The sequence below is a fragment of the Molothrus aeneus genome, chromosome 1, assembly GCF_037042795.1.
Source record: "Molothrus aeneus isolate 106 chromosome 1, BPBGC_Maene_1.0, whole genome shotgun sequence".
Taxonomy (NCBI): Eukaryota; Metazoa; Chordata; class Aves; order Passeriformes; family Icteridae; genus Molothrus; species Molothrus aeneus.
The window spans coordinates 18,378,041-18,400,519 of NC_089646.1; the positions used below are offsets into that span (position 1 = coordinate 18,378,041).

Below are 22,479 nucleotides of genomic sequence, written 5' to 3' on the forward strand. Positions count from 1 at the left end.
TAGGAAACACGAGGAGAGGAGAGAAGGCTGCCTGACTAAAGATGCCTTTAAAGGTCAAATAACCTTTTCAGTTGCTGTGCAATAGATTTTAAGACAAATAAACATATAAAGAGTGGATGAAAGTATATCAGGATAAGGGGGCACATGAATTCAGATAGTGCAAAGTCTATGATTTCTGTACAACCTGTGGAGACCCTTGAGAGCAGAGACCTGAGCAGGCTGGGCATGCACAGCCTGGCCAGAGCAGACAGAAAATACAGTGGGTGATGCAAGAGCAACCCTGAGAGGCAGAGCATGATGCAGCACAGGCACAGCAGGCAGGGTGCTAGTGCTGTTAACAGACACCTCTGATGGCAGTGGGACTGGCACCAGCCCAGACACTACATAAAATCAGTAGCACCAGGTGTTGGCTTCACTCAGGCTGCCTCACATCTCTGGTGGGCTTTGTGCCATTCTGGTTTAGGTTGGCTGTAGTGATCATTGCTTCTATGATGTTTTTGGATTTGTAGAGTTATGATGTTATTTGTAGAGTTTTTGGAATTGTAGAGCTCCCCTGTAGAAAGCAGAGAAGAATGAAAAACCACAGAGCTCCAAGATGGAAGGAGCAGAAATTAATTCAGTGCAGTAGAGGTCCATTTTCTGAAGACATTAAACAGCTTTAAGACTATACTAGTAAATGAACACACCCTTTTTATCACTGAGGCAACCAAAGTGGGGAGAGTGGAAACAGGCTGTTATAGGTAAAGCCAAATGAGATGTTGCCTAGTAACTCTCAGCAGGGAAGCATTTAAACCCAGCCAGTTTAGTGAAGCTGATGTTCTGAGTCAGAGATTATTTTCCCTGGAAAAAATTCTGAAGGAAGGAAAGCTCAGTTTAACAGACATAGGATTTATTTTGCTTTTAGGGCAAACTGTAATGACAATGCTTGGGCAAATGCAGAAATATTTACAAACTTGTACAAGGAAGAACAGACAAGGCATCAAAAGCAACACTTTACCAAGCCTGTTTTTTTAATGCTGATTTATTTCCCCCAAATGCAGTAAATTCCATATTGATTTTTATTTTTGGATTCTGAAATACATAAGTGATAACAGAAGTCTGCAAATATTACGCATATCATTACATTATTATCATCTAATTGCTGTAAGAGAATTTTCTGGAGCAAACCCTCTTTCAACTCTGTTATTGGATACAGAATCAAAATAATTTATATAAAAGAAGAAAGACTTCATTTCTCCACTGGTTCCATTGCCTGAAATAGTTTTAATTAGGTCCTCCTTCAGGACTTTGCTTTTATGGGTTCCTTGAAACGTCACTTGGCTCAGCTAAGGGTCTCTCACATCAGGGGAAAAAAACCCCCTCAGACCTTATTTGAAGATTAATGTTATTTTTGCTTCCATTAGAAGGATATGATGATTTTATAGAAGTGTAAGATTACCGTGATCAGCCATGTCCATCTGTGTTCCTGAGTGCCACAACTACTGCTCAGAATAGGCAGTCAGGTTCAGGAGAGCACCTCATTTCACAGCCTCAATACAAATAATGATGATAGCTGCAAACGTGAACTATTGCATAGATTTTTTTTAAATTAAAAAATACAATAAGCAGATCAACACACCACGCTAACCATGAAAAGACAGACTGCCAGAGAGTTAAAACAAAAATATGTATTTTATCAACAATGATAACAGCTGGAAAACAAAGCTACTACAGCATAAACACTAAAATTTGAGTTATATATCAAAAGCATGAGAGTTTTCCACAAGCATGCTGTAGGAGCAGAGAAAGAATGTTCTGGAAGCCAGAGAGAGACACTTGTCACTGACCAGAGCCTGGTTTAAAGTTCAATGAAATGCTGTTGATACAGAACCTCTGCCCAGAAGGTGTGGGTCCATCATCAAACACATGGCCTAGATGGGCGTCACACTGCAACAGAAATTATTACCATTTTATTATTGTCTTACTGCAAAATGACAGATTCATTTGGGTTGGGAACGACCTCTCATTCACAGAGCCCATCTTTGACTGATCACCACCATGGCACTAATTGCTGTGTCCAGTGATTTCTTGAACACCTCCAGGCATGGTGACTCCAGCACCTCCCTCAGCAGTCCACTCCAATGCTTAACAACACTTTTCACCAAGAAATTCCCACTGATGTCCAGCCTGAAGCTCCCTGGTACAGCCTCAGGCCATGTCCTCTTGTCTTGTCTCCACTGCCTGGGAGAAGAGCCCAACCCTCACCTGGCTGCACCCTCCTTCCAGGCAGTTGTAGAGAGTGATGAGGTCCCCCCTGAGCCTCCTTTTCTCCAGGCTAAGCATCCCCAGCTCCCTCAGCTTCTCCTCATCAAACTTGTGCTCCAGACCCTTCCCCAGCTCCATTGCCCTTCCCTGGCCTCTCCCCAGCACCTCAATGCCCTTCCTGAACTGAGGGACCCAAAGCTGGACACAGAACTCAAGGTGTGGCCTCACCAGTGCCAAGTACAGGGGATGGATGATCTCTGCCCTGGTCCTGCTGACCACTCCATTGCTGAGCCAGGCCAGGATGCCATTGGCCTCTTGGCCACCTGGGCACTCTGTGGCTCATGTTCAGCTGCTGTTGAGCAGCACCCCCAGCACCTTTCCCTCCAGGCATCTTTGCAGCCACTCTGCCCCAGGCTGTAGCTGCAGGGGTTGTTGTGAGCAAGGGCAGGAGCAGGCCCAGGCACTCGGCCTTGTTGGACCTCAGAGCTCTGGGCTCTCCCCATCAGTGCAGCCTGTGCAGATGCCCCTGCAGAGCCTTCCTGCCCTCCAGCAGCTCAACACTGCCACCCAGCTCGCTGTGTCTGCAGGCTGCCTGAGGGTGCCCTGGATCCCCTGATGTGGGTCATTGATAAAGACATTGAACAGAGCTGTGCCAGCACTGAGCCCTGGGCAGCACCACTGGTGACCAGAAACCATTGTCATTGCATTAATTATCATTGGAATTATTGACCAACATTGTTATTACTGTGCTATCCTGAATCAAGAAACTTCCATGATTAAATCACTGTTGAGTTGTGTGAGTGGGAGAGTCCTGAGGAGTGACAAGGAATCACATCTTGTCAGTGGGCAAGTATCTGTGCCAAACAAGCCAATCCCAGAAGAGAAATTCAAATGGTATTGCCAGAAAGTATAGGAAATAAATGAGAGGATCTAATAAACTCAATATGTCATGAGAATTTCAAGTTAATAAGTCACTGTAGGTCATTTTCATAGATCACCTGAGGATTCCCCTCTCAAATTACTGACATGAAAATATTAGACACAGTATAGCTATCAGTGACATTATTAACTTGGAATGTCTTCAGCTGGGGTTCTTGAAGGTGCTTGCTGCATATGGCTGTAAATGTGAACACTTCCAAGATAAAGGGCTGCAGCAAATTCTTGTTACATTTGCAGATGTACCTAAGCCTGCTGCAAGCACACGGAAGGACAGCATTAACCATCTTAACAGTTTACAAAAACAGACTCACAGCAGCATAAAAAAACCCCCAAATCCAAGATGCAATTTATTAAATTCAATTGCATACTATTATACTTTAACAGAAGTAAAAAACAGATTCAGGGTTGGGAAGAAATGGTTAAAGGTGGCTGTTGCTTAGAAAAAGAACCTGGGTATTACAGCAGGTTCCAAAATAAATATGTGTCTGTGTAATATGGTCTGTGGAAAGGTAAAGGTGTAAGGACAGGAACACCATTTCTAACACACCTGAACAGCCTCTAACCCCTGCTGCAGGCTGGGCCCAGCTGCAGTCCTGTGTCCAACCTTGCACTCTACTACAAGAAGGAAAAGGGTCAATTGGGAAGGATGCAGAACCGAGCAACAGAATGGTGAGCACACTAAAAAGCACTGCATAAAAAGGAACAGCTGAAGGAAATGGAAATTTCTAGTCTAGAAAAGAGATGACTGAGAGGAGGGAAAATGACTGAGGGAGTCAAAATAGCTAGAAAAAATAGAAGGGTAGCTTCTGTGAAACAAGAGAATCCACAGAAGATAGCTGTGGAGATGCAGAGCACAGCTACCATCCTGCAGGGCAAACAGTAATGGCTGCAAATGGCTTCAAGGCCTGGTCTCAATCTCTGAATATTTTAAGAACATCTACAGCAAATAAAATAAAAGGCTGAATGAGGAAGAACTGTCCCTGTGATGGGCCAAATGCATGGACCCTATCTCAGAGTCTTCTACCATCTCTTGTCACACCTTGCAGCACACCTTCAGTACATTTTCTCTGTGAGCTCCAGCCTTTGGCTATACATACACAATTGCTTTCCCCAGACACATACTTTTCTTCAGCTCAGACTTGAAAAGAATGGCTCCAGTGATACTGTAATTCTCACTGTTGTATTTAGGTAGATTCAGTCATGGGCACAAAGAAAACTTATCTGCCAAGTTTTGTGTCTTTGTGTGTCATCTCCAAAATAAACAAACCTGTTTGCAGACAACTTCAGTTCTTCTTGACCCCAGTGAGTTGTCTGGTCGTCTCACAATATTGGTATTACTTTCATCTCTGCCACAGGTACCATAAGCCTCAGAAAAAGATGGCCATCCAGTCCCAGAATTGTATTTCTTCTCTGAGCTGCAGTGGAAACCAGATCTTGTTAGTTAATAACAGAGATGTTACAAAAGAGTCTGCTTCTATTAAGAACATTGGCTTCTTCTCTCATTCCTGTGTTGTACCAATATCAATATTTGGCCCAGTAGAAGTTTTCTTATTGGCATTGAACTGTGCTGGAAACTCTTTTCCAAAGGGAATTCTCAATCAGCTCACAACAGGAGATTTTGTCTCACTGTTTCTATTTCAATGTCAAGTTGGTATTTTATAAAGCTTAGAAAAGGTTTTTTTTTTCTCTGACAACTATGCAATACTAACATTATGCTATAGTGTTTAGCTGAATTTCACCTACAGAGCTGCAGTTTGAAGCCTGGCTCAATCCAGCAATCTCAGAGAAGAGAGTTCACAGGAAGAAATGAAGAGCAGACAAAGGCTGGGCTGGCCCACCAGACCAGGCTCGTGCCTGATGATGATAGAGGCTTTGTCTTGCAGTCAGCCATCAAGCTGGTTTGGAAAATCAAACAGAGCCTTGCTCAAACCATCAATCAACCAATGACAAATCCTCACAGCACAAAGATCTACTTTTCCCAAGAGATAAAGGCAGCCAGAAGAAACAGTACAACAGACTGTCAGCTTGTGGGTGCCCCTGTTAACATCCAGGGTGACCAGCACTGTTTAGCTGCATGTTAAAACCCAGAGTGTGTTGGCAAATGTGATCAAAAGACATTTTAGGGATTTGGTACAGAAATGAGATAATCCTTTTTGTTTCAAATTGTGCAAGTTTTGACAGCAATATGAACCTTCCCTCATCAAAGAGGGACCTAGTGTGAGTTAGAACAAGAAATTAAGATAGGTTCACATACTTCTCAGATTAGTGGTCTGGAGACTCACCACAACCATTTCCTCATGATTTCTCATGGTTTTTTCCCAGTTTTGCAAACCCAATGCTCTTACTGGCATCTAGTGGTGGATGGAGACATCAGCACCACTAGCAGCCCGATCGAGGGGATTGAAAGGTTAGTTACAGCAGAATTTAGAACAAAGTATGTCATATACATCATGTACATTTTGGCGGGTTGTTCACACGGCAAAGAAAAATCTGAAAATCTTAATTGCAGTGCCTTTTAGAAATATAAGGCAAACAAACGGGAGAAAAAACTTTAAAAATCCAACCCAAAGAGCAGTGCATGAGTCAGCATTTTTATAATAATCTGTACAGGGCTGTCGTTGAGTAATGCAGCTGTGAAAATAAAAGAGGATTTGCTAGCACAGAATGACCAGAGGCTACTTTTTGTGTGGGCTGTTGCTCGGTCATTAACATCAACACACAGCCATGAGAAATGTTCTCCTTCCCCTCCTCTCCACAAAACTGGAGGGAAATAGGGCACAGCACAGGAGCAGCCTGCTCTGAAGCTAATGCACTTTGCAGACTCTGTGTTTGTACATCAAGGTCCTCAGGGCTCCAGGCCTGTTTCTTTCCAGCTCAAGAAGGCTCCCTGTTTTCCCTGCCACAAAGCCACATGAACACTGTCCCTACCAGGCACAGAGTCCCCAAGAATGGCCTGGGGGACACAAATCCATACATGACTTCTGAGCTTCCCTGACATACATCTGTTCTGTTTCTTTTTATCAAAACTCTTTTATTTTTTGACGCAGGAATCCTTATGTATATTCACAGATAGATACAATGATCCTCTTTGAAAACCCACAGAGTCAAGGAAGGTCTTTAACACTGTGTGGGTTTTGCATCTGACCCTGAGTGACTCTGTCCCTTACATGCCACTCACAATACTTAAGTTTATTGTAGATGTTTTCCACTGCTAAAGGAACAATCTTTTGAGCTGTTAAACTAGCTCTCAACAAAAATGGTCTCTGTGTGGTTTTATTAAGAGTAATGTCACTTAGATTCCCTAATAGAAACATTTTAGTACCCAAAAATATTGCTGTTCAAGATCATATTTGTCCTTTGAAGTATTTCACCACTTAATTTATGGATAAATGGACTTTCCCTAAACATATGCATTAGATTAGACCTCGACACACCATTCCTCCAGCACATGTCATTTACTTTGATCCCTGTTTCAGTCATCCTGGATGGAATCCAGATAATTTTAAAAAGTGCTTTTTGCTGTATGAATCTCAGCTGTAGGTTTACGGTTTGATGAAGGTTTGAGTTTTCATTAAAGCACAACAATTTGCTATCTATAAAGGTTAGGGGTTTGTTCCATGTATTTCCAACTCTTTCAAATGTATATTTGGTAGCAGAAGGTACTGAATTATGATTTAAATGTAGACACACATGTTTCAAAGAAAGGAAGAAATACTTCATGTTTACCTGCAGCTAATGATCTAACGCATTTGAAAAAAATAAAAATTCACAAGAATATTTTTAATGGACTAGGAAATAAATATGATGAATTGATCTCTTATCCAATACCACTTCTCCCCCTCATTTCTTGTGTTCTCCACAGCATAACACCTCCATGGAAAACGTATTTTCAGGTGATTTTTCACATTTAAAAGTTTCCTTTATCCTACAAGATTTTTTTTCCTGAAAGTTTGGCCTTTTTTGTCTGTGAGGCTTAGCATTATCTTGTGCTGCAAAGAAAAGTGCTCATATTCTCTGAGAGCTGGATAGTGCAAAGGGCAAGCCTGGCTGTTTGGTTATATTGCTGTTTTGTTACTAGTTTAACAACAGAAGCAATTTCCCCCAGTGTTTGTCTCTCTTCATGTTGGCCTGTCAATATCAATTGTCTAATATAAAAGGGGCCAAAATTGAAGGAAAACCTGAAGGAATGGAAGGAACACTTCCACAGCTTAGTACTTTTTCCACAGCTTAGTACAATTTCTCTAATTTATCTGAATTTTCCAGAGGTGTTTTTAGGTTTTATATTTCTCTTCAGAGTATTTTGTAATACTGAGCTAACACCAGAAATCAATTTATTTAGAAGTATTCATTAGCAAACCTCTATGGAAAATTATACATGTAAGCAAATGCATGTTTGCATAACAATAGTTTTCTGCACTTGGCCAAAGGAAAACTAATTATACACAATTACCATTTAATTGCTTAGTTTAGGTTTATTTTCAATACATCCATTACATTTTCCCCTCATTTCTTACTATCCAGATCTCTTGATCCTTACCATCCCATTTGAAGTTCTGATCTATGATTCATCCTTTAAATCAGCCACATTTCATTCAATTCTCAGTTGGGAATAAATAAGGGCTATTTTCTAGACCAAAAATATGAGAAACTGTCTTTCCTGGTTCATTAACAGAGAGCAGAACACTCTCTGCACATCCTACTCCAAGGCACTCTATTTCCTTTTACTTAGACTTTAATGAAGTTGCAAAATACATAGTATTGTAAAGAGCACAGAGGTTAACTGTGCAATCATTTGCAGCCAGGCTTTAAAAAGTAGATGTAACCAAAAAGGCAAGAATAGTGGGATTTAATTTAGGGAACAAGGAGGGGGTGGGGGTGAAGAGAAGGTCTCAGCTGCAGTGTGAGGGACCCAGCAGTGAGAACATCACAATAGTGGACAAAGGCAGACCAAGGTCTCTCCAGCCCAGCAGCACGAGTGGCAGAAGATGAGTATGGAGGAGCACAAGAACAGAGCAAACACACAGTGACACTCATGCATAAATACATGGATTTTGCAGCAGCTTGTGTCTTAAGGACCTCTTAACCAGAGAATTATTCTCAACTAGAAAGAAGTGTGTCATGAGAAACATGCAGACTACAGTCTGAAGCTGTATGCTGGCCATGGGGAATCCTCATCAGCTCAAGGACAAGGCATACCATGGATCTGTGTCACCACAGGCATCCTGGAACACTTACACACAGCACTTGGGCACCAAGGGATTGTTCTTCTGACCAACACTTTCCATGCCATTCATGAAAAGACTTTGCCCTTCCTGACACAATCAGTACATGTTAAAGATGCTGGGAAATCCAGAGTATGTTACCTGAAGAGGGGGGCATTGCAGCACACACAGCAGTATATTCCTGATTCTGTGTTATTCAGGTAGATCCCACTGAATGGCTTTTCAAATAGGAAGGAAAAAAGAGAAGTTAATAATGTAGGTCTCTAAAAGCTCACCATCTGGAAGAAGCATGTAGGAATCAGATTCAAAACAGGAGAAAAACCATAAAAAGAAGGCTTTGCAGGGGGGCTTTGAAGAAGAAAGATTAGCAGCCTGAAAAAATGAAGGGGAGGATGCCTTTGGGCTAGCAGTGAAGACTACCCCCTACCCCCACAAACTTTGAGACCGGTCAGATGCGTAAATCATCCAGGTACCAAGGATGGAGTCGTGACCTCCAAGAAACTGGTGAAATGTGCAGGATCCCAAAGGCCAGGGCTCTGCTATGGACTGCCACAACTTTAAAGTGGCTTTACAAAGAGGCTCTCCTCCTTCCTGCATGGTCTGGTACTGGGATCCTTATTTTAGAGATATGGATTTGGGCACAGATCACACGGTACGTGCTCCATGTGTGCAGAAGTCCTGTCTCTGGGCTAGGGACAGCCAGCACTCCACCCACAATGCTACATGGCTTCCTTCCCAGAAGGAGGAAATGTGGGGACATGTGGGTGGGTGATCTGGCACCTAAGGGAGAACCCATCTCCTGAAGGGAGCACTATGTTTAAGATTTCCATGGCTAATCTACATATGGCCATAAAAAGGAGGCTACAGGATAAAAATATCTGAGGATCTCCCTGTCCTCCGGATGGGCCTCTACTCCCACCACACAAACAGTTAATCTGGCAGGAAAGTATCCCAGAAAAAAATCCAATAAAATATGAAAAGAATGCAGAATGTTTTTCATCTGCAAAACAGTCTGGGTCAGAACAAAATCCACCCTGTTCCGTATGTTGAGTCTAACTTTCATCCACAGGAAGGCAGGGGAAGTCCTGTGAAGAAAGGGAGTGGTGAGAGCTCCTCAGGGCAGGATTTTCTGTGCCCAGCAGGCAGAGGAGATGCTCACCCTTGGGCAGCATCAGCATTTCTGCTCACCGGTTCTGTTCCTTTTTCTCGCGTGACATAGAATTGCTCCGGAGTCAATTTCTCTTTCCAGTCTGTAGCAGCAGCTGCTTGAGCTTGTTTAGTGAGGGGGTCTGTGTCTTCAATTAGATATAAAAAGATAATTTAGTAAGATAGCTTAGATTCCACTGATGCTTTCCATCATCATCTCAGTTCTCCAAAAGTTTCTGTGGGTACAGACAAAGCACAGAGGGCAGTTCAGGGGCATGAGCAGGGGCACGTGCAGGACTTGGCATCTGCTTTCCATTTGGAGTGCTGCATCCAGAGAGCAGCTCCAGCAAACCACTTGGGAAGGTTTGTAAAGGAAATGGGCACCTCCGACCCCAGGTACCACCCACTCTCCCAGCACAGCCCTCTGCCCTGGCTCAGGATAACAGCTGGTCTGCCAGTGCTCCTCCTTCATCCCTGGACAGCACTAAAAGGTTTGGAAAACCTCTTGGAAACCCTCAGAAACCAGAAGTAATGTTCATCTGTGGGCTGTGGAACACTGGCAACTCCCACAGGCCCCAGTGAAAAGTGGTGCAAAGAAGGACTGCAAGGCAGCAACACCTACAGCCAAGGGAAATGGGGCCACAGTTCAGTGAGGGACGCACAACAGCAGAGCAGAAGTTGCCCATTATGGTGCAAACCTCCTGCAACATGTCCTGTCAGTCTGTACACACCAAGAACACTTGTGGTGGTACAGGATTGGCAAAGAATTAATAGACTGGCTGAAAAACAGGAAGTAAAATAGTTTAATACTCTCCTAAACAAAAAGTTTGAGGTGGGGAACTGCCTCCCAGCCTGTCTCCCATCAGCACAGGATCCTTGATAAACAATCAGCTCTGAGGAGCGAATGCTTGCCTGAATTCATCTCTTGCAAGGTAGAGGTGAGACTGGGGGCGGGGGAGAGGGCAGGGGGAAATTAATTTGAACATGATAGTTTAACCAAAAAACCTAGAGCTTAGCCTGCCAGTTCAAGACAAAAACCTACAGCATGCTAACGCAGCCCTCCTTAAGAGGCCAGAAGCCGGCGAGCAGGGGCTCCTTTCCCCCTCCCCATGCGGTACCTGTGTCTCTGTGCGCAGCGCGGGCGGCGCTCGGCAGCGGGGAGCGCAGCGGGAGGAGCGGGCGGCCGCTCCCGAGCATCCCTCCGAGCATCCCTCCGAGCATCCCTCCGAGCATCCCTCCGAGCATCCCCCCGAGCGGACGAGCCGCCATAGCGGCGGGGCGGCACCGGGAAAGATTCCGTGTGTAATCCCTGCGTTCCACCTAAAGAATCAGACCTCATAAAAGCAATGAGTAAAGCACCCGCTTAAATGCCGATGCAGCATTTGCAGGTAAAGGTTTCAATCACTTCTTACCGAGAGCAGCTTAAAAATGAACACTCGCTGCGGCTGTAAATGTAACAAAGTCCTGTTGAGACATTTGCTTGCAGCTATTCTAGGTTGTTTTTAAGGAGAACAGGTCTGGTACTTGCATGCAAAAGCACTCTTGCTGTCCTGGATGCGTGTTACAGGCACTGCTCTCAGCGCTGTTGCTCGAGGAATGGCGAAGGGGTTGTGCTGAGCCTTTCCTGCTTTGTGCCATCTGAGGGTTTCCCGTGGTGATTTGCAGTCACAGCTGCCTTAGCTTGGCCTATAAATATACCTGTAATAGGACACGTGTGTTAGTTTGGCAGCCCGTCCTTAAAAGGTAGATCTAAAAACAACTTAGTTTTCTGGGTTTAGCCTTAATGCTACTGTCTGCTTCTCTTCCAATAATTTCATTTCTGATTTGGAATTAGTTAATCATTTCAGAAGGATGGGGAAGGAAGTGTTTTGATTACATTGGACAACAAAGCTAATAATGATGCTAATAATAAACAAAGTTAATAATAAATTTACTTTTTTTTAGTCTAATTCCTCTAGCCTAATTCTAAAATCAAAGCTAAAAAATAGTCTTGTGTGATCAGTCCTGAATATACACGTTTGTATTGAAGCATCCTTATGCCTAAGACAGTGAGTTCCATGGCAGCTGAGGACATCCAAGACAGCATCTGATCAGTACCACGGCTGCAATCACTGCCTCTGCTCGGATCCACAGAGCACTGCAGCAAAGCACGAATGTCAGCGAGGCTCCCCCGTGCTGCAGAGGGGAGCAGGGCACACGGCTGATTTATGGCTTTGTTCTGTGCAATAAGACACGGTGGAGTGAAGGCAGAGTACCTGGATAAAAACCCTGGAGGTGGGATGCCTGTGAGTGCTCAGGACTGTGATTCAGGGTGTTAGGAGAGCAGTGCTGCTGGCAGGGAGGAGAGCACTTTGGTGCTGGCAGAAGGCAGCATCCATGCTATAGGCAGAGGGACAGCATTTTCCATGTTCAGCCATTTTGGCAAGTGATGGTCCTGTGATCTTTCCATACACTTTCTAACTTACTCCTATGGCATATCAGCCATTTAGCCATGGTTTTGGAGGGAAGTGAAACAGGTTAGGGAGCCTCTGGTGAGGAGAGACCCAGCCCGACACGTCCCCAGTTCTGGCAAGTGGCTTAGGACTTGAAAGTGGTAGCAGGTGATGGTGTCACTCCTGACCTCTGTCTCTAGTTCAGCTGTAGAAAAGAGGCATTTCCCTCACATTCCTGGTCTTAATCTCACTCAGATGATGTTTGCTCCTGAGGAGGACAGGTAATCAATAGAGTTCTCCCTGAATTATCTGAGAAATGAAGGAGGCTGAGAAAAAGTGGTTAGTCCTGCAACTTGCATGTTTTAATGGAATTGACATCGATTTCACTGGTGCTTTTTTAAAAGACAAAATTAAATAAAAAATCAACTGTCAGTATCTTTCTTGCAGGTCTCTGTTACTGGTACCATCCCAAAATGCAGCAGTTTTGAGGCAGTGGGAACTGAACCAACACAGTTCTGCTGCTGTACCATTTTCCCCAGATTCTGGAGGAGGGAAGTAGGGGTCTGGGGGGCAGTGGGAGCAGAAGGAGCACAAGGCATCAGGCTCATCAGCCCAAGCCTCATCATCCTCTCAGTTACCCAGTTCATTACAAGCCACTCCTTGATTAAAATGAGGGGGGTGGTGGAAGAGGCAGATCCCATTCATCCCAACAGCTGTGATCCATATTTGAGGTGGTGCATGGCAGACCAGGAGAAAATCCTCCATTTTTCCCTCCAACAGAAGCCTGACCTGCAGTCATCCAAACCAGCATGACGGGTCTTCCTCAAGTGGAAAACAACCCCCCAGCTGGAGGTAATTCATTTTTCAGATCTTCAGTGCTGAAAAACCAAATCATTGTCCTGTCATGCCTGTAATGTTGCCTCCCATGGTTACAGCACACACCAAGCCGTGTAGCTAGGCAGACATCCGGCCTGCCTTTCTCCCCATAGACTGTTCTGAAAGCCAATTAAACTGTTACTCATTTTCCTCCTATTTTTTTTTTTCTTCCTTATGCACAAGCGGAAGCATTTAAAAATCTCCCCTAGCTACATTATGTAAATTTCTAAGTAAATTCTCCCTGAGTTGTAATTCAGCAGATTTATTGTTAAAATGTCACCTGTCTCCAGCATGTACACAAGCTGCATCCAGGGGAGGGTCACTCATCCAAAGCACAGTGTCCCATTAGACACCTGTGGATGGGGAGAAGCTCCTCAGCTCCTCCTGTAGTGTGGCTCTGTGCCGAGGCAGCAGCAGCAGCAGCACATGTGCAGGTGAGAGCAGAAGGGAAGAGGGAAGCAGTCACAGCCCAGACTATCCTGCTAATATTTATTCAGGCTCCAGCCATTTCCCAGCTCAGGCTCTGCCTGGACTGATGGCTGTGGGGACAAGCAGAGCATCATGTAATGCCTGTGCTGGCAGATACTGAGCACTCAGCCAGGCAGCAATGAGGTGAAGAAGTGAAAAAAAAAACCTGTTCAAATTCAAACCTCTGCTTACACAGCTTTTGTTAATAAATCCCCCTGACATTACCACGTATGGAAGAAAACACTTGAAAGAAATTGTGGGGGTTTATTTTATATGCATTTGCATGCAATTGGTTTTCCTCTGCTCACTTTGTCAGACCTATGTGTGTCCCCTCCTATGGGGTGGTTCCACTGAAACATGTGGGAGCTCACCATGAACAATTTGTCTTGTATGTAGGGTGCTGTGTGCCCAGGTGCCCGGGGAGTGAAGAGCAGGGGTCTGGCATGAGCCCCTCAGGGGTGGGTTGTATCTGTGGGGGGCTCTGTTTCCTCCATGGAAACTCTCAATGCTTTGTAGGAGATACTGCAGGAACTCCACATCCTTCCTCAGCAGAGTCTTCTCTCTCTTCCATAGACTGGATACAGCTCCACAGCCAGCTTCTAGCTGCTCAGGTGTGGTGAAACTATGAGGTCCTGGTATATGGAGATACTGTTTCCACATGGAAGCACTATCTAAAGATATGTGGTAGTGCTCTGGTGCTGGATTCCAGTGATGGAAAGGGATTTTGACAAAATTTATTAGAAGCAGAGGTGTCAAAGTACCTTGGAAAAGTGTACTGCTGGTTTCCAGAGACACACAGAGACTGAATGCAGATCTGAACCTCCCTGAAGCTGATCTATGGATTCTGCTTAGATTCATTTATGGAGCAGCCTGATGTGATTCAGGTCAAAGACATCATCAGAAATAATGAACACACAACTTCTCACTTTGTTTGCTTTATGGTTTATTATCTCTTTTTCCTAATCATAAGCTAGAGGACACCTGATTATTCTAACCTTTGTTTTTGGAAAGTAATAGGTCATATTTGTAGCCTAGCTTAAGTGGGAGCCTTCTCTTGGAGTCTAAGGGTGGAATTTGAACAGGACAGAATAGAACAGAATAGTTCCAGTTGGAAGAGACCCAGGGGTTTGGTCCAGTGTGACAAATGCTTTGAATTGGATTAGACCAAGTGTCCTCCATAGGGCCTGTCCAGTATAGAATATAGCATATAGCATATAGAATCCTAGGATTCTAAATGCTTTGAGAAATTTCCTGCATAACAAGCGAAGGCATGAATTCAAAGTTAAATGGGAATTTGCAATCACTCCTTGATGGAAAACTGAACTCTGCAATTGAGCCATTGGTTCAGCTAAAAGTAGACATGCAATCTGGTATGGAGAATGTTTATCTTCAGGGGCAGCTATTGGGAAGCAACAAATCCAGGATATTTCTCTGCATTACCCTGTGCATCCCCTATACCATACCATCCAGTTCCTTGAGCAATGTAGACAGTAATAATACATTCCACAAATTTGTGTGTGATTTCTTATCCCTTTTATCCCATGGTAGTGAAGAACTGAGATGGTTCTTCCACACAGTACCCAAGGCCTGAACGAAAAATTGAATGAACACTTATTTGGCAGCAACTGTCACAGCAGCAACTTTCTGTAGGTTATCTTAATGGATTTATCACCCTGAAATAAGCCCTGACCATCTGTTCTATTCTCTCATTACAAACACAGAAAAAGCTAAGTCATGATTGCATCATAAAAAAGTAAAATATAAATGATTTAAGAGTAGGGCATGCTTCACACTCTGATTAGGAAAATGCTTCTCTTCCTAGAGTGACTTCCCTGATAAGAGTTTGCCTTCCCAGCAAATGGGAATTACTGAGGAATGAGGCTCACTAGAACAAGTTTTATTCCCACTCATTCATCTTAGATGTATTTTTAAATTTGGGATTCATGTAAGTGAAGCAATGAATCTTCCTTTCCTTCTCTCTTAGGTGAGCCCCCAAAGATTTATTTTTGTTGGAAAAACTAGCATTCTGTTCTCAAGGCATGAGCTGGTTTTCCACTTCATGAAAATGAAGTGCCTGGTGGCAATCTGGCCCAGCACACCTTGCTCCCACTGGAACAGGAGTTGGGGTTTCTTTTCCAGGACCTATCTGAGCAACTCTGAACTGAGCAAAAACTTCTCCAGCTTTATGTGATATAAAATCTGTCCAGATCTCTGGGGACAACCTACTTATGTGGGAACCTTAGGTGAGGAGCTTTTGAAAAGGCACAGTGTACTGAGTCAGTGGTAAAAGTTTTTGTCCATATCTGCTATGTAGGAAGAGGGTAGAAAGGATCAGAGCAGGCTCTAGGTTTCACATGGACCTCTTGTTTCTACACCATACTGCCATTCATCTAGCAAGAAAAAATTCTGATAAACCAGGTATTGCTAACCCATTTATAGTGAACTGCTTTAATTTCTGAGTGCCAAGCAAAGATACCTCCCCACCATACCTAATGTCCAGCAGTGTTTCAGTATCAAAACTGAGCACTGACCTGACTGAAACCTGTGCTACTCTCTACTACTGAATTTCTGTGGTCAGCAAATTCACAGCAAGAGGCAACAATGCACTGAATCCGTGGCAGCCCCTGGATGAGGCACTGGAACACGTTCCCCTGAGAAGCTGTGGATGTCCCATGCCTAGAAGTGTTCAAGGTCAGGTTGGATGGTGCTTCGGACAGCTTGGTCCAGTGGAAGGTGTCTCTGCCCACTATGGGAGTTGGAATGAGATGATCTTTAAGAGCCCTCCCAACTCAACCCATTCTAGGATTCTGTGACTCCCTTCCCTTCTCTATCCCATGGTAAAAAATGCTACAGAGTAATCCCTGTGTAAATAACTCCAGAATTCCAACCAGAGGTTTTGCTCAGGAGAAGGCACCCTGAGCATTGGACCAGTGTGATCCTTGGCACATGGATCTCTGCTTCCTGAGCTCACCCTGCATTTCACATTATTTGTGTTTTAGACCTGTACCACATGCCACACAGCTCTTGCCTTGTGGAACCTGCAGGGAGCTTACTTAGGACCAACATTAAATTTGGCCCAGTGCTGCAAAGTCCAAGTCCCTGTCAGTTCCTGATGCTGTCTTGTCATTGGGAGTTCCTGAAGAAATTTAGTACCTGAATAGCCCAGTATTTGGGCTTATAGTCCCTGGCTTTTTTTGCACATACTTATACCTAGGAGCCAGCCTTTAGTCACTAGGTCTCTCTTTGGTAATGCAGCTCCCATTAATAGCAGGTGAATCTCAGATTAAACCCACTTACATTAGAAGTCTGCAGAAAAAACAGTGTAATGAAAAGAAACTGGCACTCACAGCATGTGATTCTTCTGTATGATCTACCATGGATAAACCGTGTCTTAAGAGTGCCTATTTGTCAGAGAATTCTCCAACTTTGGAAATTAGGTATCATTACCAACATCTCTTATATCTTGGGACACCGAGCAGACCTCCAGTCTTTCATAATATGTTCCCTAATGCCAATTAAAACTAATGACTTGACATTTTGAAAAGCCTTTTGACTCTTTAAAATCTTTTTGACACCTGGCCTTTAAGGAATCTTCTTTCAGACTGTGTCACTAAAAGCATATTGTTCAGAGAAGCTCCTACTCAAAAGGAATTAAAAACATGCTATGGTGTGGGGGTTTTTGTTCAAATCCTTCTTATAACTAGGAAGAACAGCTGATCTGTAGAAAAAGGTGTGCTGATTTTGAATGGGATAGAGTTAATTTATTTCACAGTAGCTGGTATGGGGCTGTGTTTTGGTTTTGTCCTGGAGACATTGTTGATAACATGGGGATGTGTTTGTTACTGCTGAGCAGCCCTTACACAGCGCTAAGGCCTTTTCTGCTCCTTACTCCATCTGTGAGTGGGCTGGGGTTGCACAAGAACCTGTGAGGGGACAGAGCCAGGACGCTGACCCCAAGTGACCAGAGGCATATTCCATAGCACATAGCATCATGCTCCATGCATAAAACAGGGGAGAGAAGAAGGAAGGGGGAGGACATTCAGGGTGATGTCCTTTATGGTGTTGGTGGAGGTCCACTCCCTGTATGTGTTTAGAAAAGACTGGACATGGTACTTAGAACCATGGTCTAACTGGCTTGGTGGTGTCTGGTCAAAGGTTGGACTCAGAGATCTCAAAGGTCTGTTCCAACCCAATTGGTTCTGTGATTCTGTTTGTCTTGCTGAGTCACTGCTAACACGTGATGGAGCCCTGTTCTCTTGGGGATGGCTGAATTCCTGCCTGGCCATGGGAAGTGGTGATGAATTCCTAGGGTTGTTTTGCTTGCATGTTCAGCTTTTGTTTTACCTATTAAACTGAATTTTCTGATTCTCTCCCCCCAGTTACAGGAGGTGGAGTGCATGAGAGGCTGTGTGGGGCTGATGGCTGATGTTAAACCACAACAGGATGTAGATGAGAAAACACAAGAGATGAGTATCAGACACAATAAGACAATCTAGGGATGTCTCCTGGAAATAGTAAGAGAAAGCAACAAAGAAATGGAGAAAAGCAAGACTGCAAGCTGTGGGAGCAGCAGGCACTGAGGTCTCTGGTTGGGTGGCTAGCTCAACCTTTCTTGCAACAAAAGAATGAAGCGACTTTGAAGCAGTTTCTGCTTCACAAGAACTTGTCACCATGTTTTTACAGCAAACTTGCACAACACCGGCACCACAAAAAAAAAGATGTTACCCACCATGGAGCCTAGGGAGAGTTTTGTTATTTTTATGCAGCATGGATGAGGGAGGGAAAACCAGCAGCGGACAGCACTTGCTGAAAAGCTTTTTTTGTCTCTTATTCTAAAATAAGCAAAGAGATCCTGTGGAGCCCAAGCATTTGGTCTGCTGGAAGACAGGGTCTGCTGTGCTCACTTGCCAGGTAGGACCAGCATGAGGGGAGCTGGTTGGGGACAGCATTGGAGTAGGTGGGTGTAGCCTGGGCAAAGGGCTGCATGAGTAACAGGATCTGCTGCCTACTCTGATACAATTGTTCTTCTCATCTTGCTGTATTTCCCCCAACATCTATCCAACTTCAAGTAAGAACTTCTTCAATTATGCTTTGTACAAGGTTTCCAGAGATGGTGTCTTAGCATATCAGTGAAACATCAATGACCTGGAAGAACCAGCTGGTTCATTACCATGCAAATAAGCTCATTCTTCATGAAAGGAAAGTTTTTACTAGCTCATTGTATCTCCAATACTCCAATTTCATCCATGTCCTACAAATAACATTTTTATAGGTCAGAGACACATATGTGTGTATATATGGGTTAGGGTTAGGGTTAGGGTTAGGGTTAGGGTTATGTCTCTCTCTTGTATGTCTCTCCAGCTGTGTTTTGCTCATTCCTGTGCATACTCTACCTTTACGTGAATTCTAAATTCTGCCTGGCTGACAGTGGACAAGAAAGGACAGATAAAGTTATTCCACTATTTCTGATATATTTCAGTGTCATAGATAGTGTTTGTATAATAGAAAAATAATAAGCTTATTAAGAGGGCTAAAGAGCTGTTAATTTATCTGCAAAGGTCTGCTGTAGTAGCAGTTCTGGAGAACTGTCCCATGGCACAGCTGTAGAGTTAAGAGGGTTTGTGTATTGGATGTGCCAGTGGGTAGTTGTAGAGGTGTATCTGTGCTATGTGTTTTCATCTCTGTGTAAACGTGTTATTAAAGCCCTAGACACACAGAAATCTCCTCAGCTGTGAAGTGCTGAACCTAGCAGAGTACTCTGGAAATGCAGAAATGTATTTGAACCATGCTTTTTACCTTCTCCATACTGACTATTGTTGGAGATAGGTTAGTTTCAAGGACAGACTCCTGGCTTGAGTCTGTCTGTCCATGCTTTCTTCTTATGCTTTCTTCTACTTTGTGGTGATGTGTTTGGGCTTTTAATTATATAGGGACTTTTTTTTTCAGTCTTCTGAAGGAAAATAGGTAGTGCCAAAGAGTTGTTGGGAGGAAGACCCTTGTATAAACCAGCAAGGCAGCTATGGATATAATGCTTTAATGCACTTTTCTGTGTTAACTAAGTTGACATACTGGCCAGTAAAGGTCTACTGCCTCTGCAGTTTCCATTCTGACACTCTGTGTTGATAATGAGCTGGATTTACAGATAAATGTATCATGTAGTAGAAGAGGTGCAGATCCATGCAAAGAAGCTGTAAATGAAATAGTATGTCACCATTCAAAGCCCACGTTTCTTAATAAAAGACTTGTTTTTCCCTGAAGACAAGTTTAGTGAGAAAAGTAACAGAAAAAAGTTCCTCTTGCATCTGAAAATAAATATGCATTTTGTTCTGAGAGCTCTGGATTCTTCTCAGGACTCAGAGTTAATCAGCAACAGAGATTTCCTGGAGGAAGAGTTAATTTCAATTTCTACAAGCATGGGAGTGCACAGTTTGAGGGAGGGATGTCAAGCCAACGTTCTAGTTTAGTAGTGGGTAATCAGAAACCATTTGAAATGTCCCAAAGCTATAAATTACACTGCAATTGTTCCCTGCTAGCATAAAGATAAAACAAGTGTAAGTTACCCTCAGTGTTCCTACTGCTCAGGATCAAGGGCAATAGCAGAGAAGCATGGAAGAGCTGGTACTGCTGCTGCCAGCAATCTGTACTGCCTTGGCATCTGCTGGGGGAAGCAGAGTCCACTTCTGCAGTGAGGTGATTACCAGAAGCACCCCTCAGAAACAGGCCTCAGCCAAAAACTCATCTGCAGAGACTGGAATTACTCCCTTAGCCACAGTGATCCCAGACACACAGAACAAGCAAAAGCAGAGGTTTGCAGGGCCAAAGCATTAGACTGTCTCATACCAAAACCTCTACAGGAAGTTGCAATCCCATTGATACCACCATCACTTTGGTCTGCTGCTTTACTGACTCACATTCATCAGACAGGTAGGAATCATACCTGACCTTTTATTAACACAGTCCAGATTCATATTTCTTGATATGCAGATGTGCTATATATTAAGCATTGTGCTTTTCAAAGCCAAATCAAAACTAAAATTCTTTTTAATGAGTAGTGGGGGCAGTGGGGTGTGTATGTGTGTGCATGTGTGGTGTGTCACTTGCAGATGCCTTGGAAGAGACCATGCAGGAAGCTGAGCAGGGCACTTCATCATTTCTGCACAGCCAATACTAAGCTGGGCAGTTTCCATGAACAGGAGGAAAGAGTCTTCATGCCAGCTTCTCTCAGAAGCACAGACACAACAGTGAGAATGACTTGGGGGTGCCTCATTCAAATCAGGATCTTCAGTCCTCATCACTGTCCTGGGATAACCATCTACATGCCCTCTCTTTCAAGAAGCTGAGCACATCTCATTTGGTTTTCATTCTGCACAGCTGCTGGCCATGAGGCCACTTCTGTGTCATTGCCTGGTGGTTACAGCTCTGGAGGAATGAACCTTGTCTCATTACTTAAGACAGCTTTTCACCTTGCAGGATAGCACCTAATTAAGAGGATCATGTTCTAGGTAGGATACAGTTTCTACATTTTACAGTAGATATTTACATGTCTAGGCAGAAAAATATAAGAACATTTCTGGAAATGGGTACTGGAGACCCAGACTATTTTTTTCCCAAAGGAAAAGCCTAATTGCTACTCCCAAATATTAAGTTGAAGAGGTTGCTCAACTTTTCTGTTTCTGTAGTCTATTAATCCTGCACTCTTTTCTGCATGACAGCAGATCTTTAAAAAGGGATGCAGAGTGCTTAGTGGCCAGAACAGATCCTGCAATGAGGTAGCTGCAGACTGTTTTGTTTGTGCTTAGGAAGGCATCAAGCCTGACTCCTTTCTGTGTGACTGATCTGTCCAGTGAACTATTATGTAAAAGGAAATACGAGCCCTTCCCCATCTGCTCCTTAAATGAAGGTAGGCAATCAATTCCCTCAGGCACAGCCCAAGCCAAATGGTGTGTGCTGGGTATGTCCTGGGAATACTCACCCAGCTGAGCCCTGTAGAAATCTTTAAACATTTTGTTTTCTGATTCAGTTCTGGAATGAGTGTGAGCTGAGCTGCTCTTATCAAAGGTGGGGGATTCTTCACCAGGCCATGGACACAATTACAGGTCCCTGATTAGCATCAAATAAAAAAGTGTGGCATTTCTTGACGTACTTGACAAATAAAGTACAGTTTTCAAAGTAACCATTTTAGATTGAAGTGTTTATATTCTATCTAGATCTTAATTCTGACAGCCAGGTGCATTACAATTTTGAAGTGACAGAACTCAGTACAAAGTTCAAAACTGTGAAAGACATAAAACATTTTTGGATCCTACATTTCTGGATCATCAAATTCTGCATTATGCAATGCAGGGTATAGTATTTGGTTTTATTTATTTAGATAATTATTTTATGTAAAGTGAGCTTATAGGTCTAAAAATTTCCCAATTTTTATTTTGAAAAACTGCATTTTGTCTGTTTTTTTAAATATTGATTTTTATTAGAAACAACAAAAATTGCTTTCTTTTCAAGACCTCCTCAAACACAGTAAGTCATACTTCAACATTATGGTTCCAATACAAAATAATGAAATTCCAATGTAAGAAAACTATACAAAATGATAGCTAGCAGGAAATTAATTCTTATTTTACTTCAATTTACTGGACTTTCAAAGTTGTGGGTTTCTATACCCAATCATACCTGTCAGTGAGAGCATATGACCTTCCATCAGTCTCCTACCTGCTACATAGCAATGATAAGAAACACATCCTCACCTTTCTCTCAGTTCTGCCAGCACATCCTGCATTTTGTTTCCAGATTTCTTTTTCATTCTGATGTCTAGAGGACTGCTGAACATAAGGTAAAAAAAATGAACATGAGGTCATATAAGCAAATTTACAACATAAATTTAGACAAAATGTTCCCCTAAGGGCTACCAGGAAATCAGGCTGCATGTCAGAGGAGGAAGGAGAGGGAGTGGTGGGATCATGCTCATGAGCAGTAATGAATACAACAGATACAAACTTCCTCCTCCTCAACCAAAGCAGTCAAGGCATGTGATTGCTTATACAAACATTAAAAAGCTAAAAGAATACAGACCCCAATTTTTTTAATCACATTTTTGGTAGGCAGGAAGTAAATTCCTTGTTGTAGGTGTTCTGGTCTTCTGAAATTCAGTTCTG

At 43.3% G+C, this 22,479-nt stretch overlaps 1 protein-coding gene and 1 long non-coding RNA gene across 4 annotated transcripts in view; one reads left to right on the forward strand and one right to left on the reverse strand.

The window, feature by feature from the left end:
- Positions 1–868: 868 nt before the first annotated feature.
- Positions 869–11,188, reverse strand: MSRB2 (methionine sulfoxide reductase B2). 3 transcript variants are annotated; one of them, XM_066552268.1, is made up of 6 exons: positions 10,964–11,188; positions 10,670–10,871; positions 9,594–9,694; positions 8,547–8,623; positions 4,451–4,598; positions 869–1,926 (listed from the first exon to the last, which is right to left on the reverse strand). In XM_066552268.1, exons 2-6 carry the CDS (start codon positions 10,818–10,820, stop codon positions 1,819–1,821), a joined length of 585 nt encoding a protein of 194 aa, XP_066408365.1. In that variant the 5' UTR covers positions 10,821–10,871; positions 10,964–11,188; the 3' UTR covers positions 869–1,818. The 3 variants fall into 3 exon arrangements, with proteins under 3 accessions (XP_066408365.1, XP_066408347.1, XP_066408354.1); XM_066552250.1 differs by having other exon boundaries at positions 9,594–9,700; XM_066552257.1 differs by having other exon boundaries at positions 9,594–9,700; positions 10,670–10,885.
- LOC136558026 (uncharacterized) overlaps positions 10,700–22,479 on the forward strand; it is a 42,796-nt gene continuing 31,016 nt past the window's right edge. Inside the window, exon 1 of the long non-coding RNA XR_010783828.1 lies at positions 10,700–10,939. This is a non-coding gene — a long non-coding RNA (uncharacterized lncRNA). The remainder of the gene's footprint in view (positions 10,940–22,479) is intronic.

What these genes read in the sequence shown, in the direction of transcription:
- MSRB2 (XM_066552250.1), bottom strand. Translation starts at nt 10,820, where the DNA reads ATGGCGGCTCGTCCGCTCGGGGGGATGCTCGGAGGGATGCTCGGAGGG. An exon ending in CGCTGCGCACAGAGACACAG is followed by an intron (nt 9,701 to 10,669) that starts GTACCGCATGGG and finishes ATCTAATTGAAG; the next exon opens with ACACAGACCCCCTCACTAAA. An exon ending in TGCAATGCCCCCCTCTTCAG is followed by an intron (nt 4,599 to 8,546) that starts GTAACATACTCT and finishes TTTCCACTGCAG; the next exon opens with CTCAGAGAAGAAATACAATT.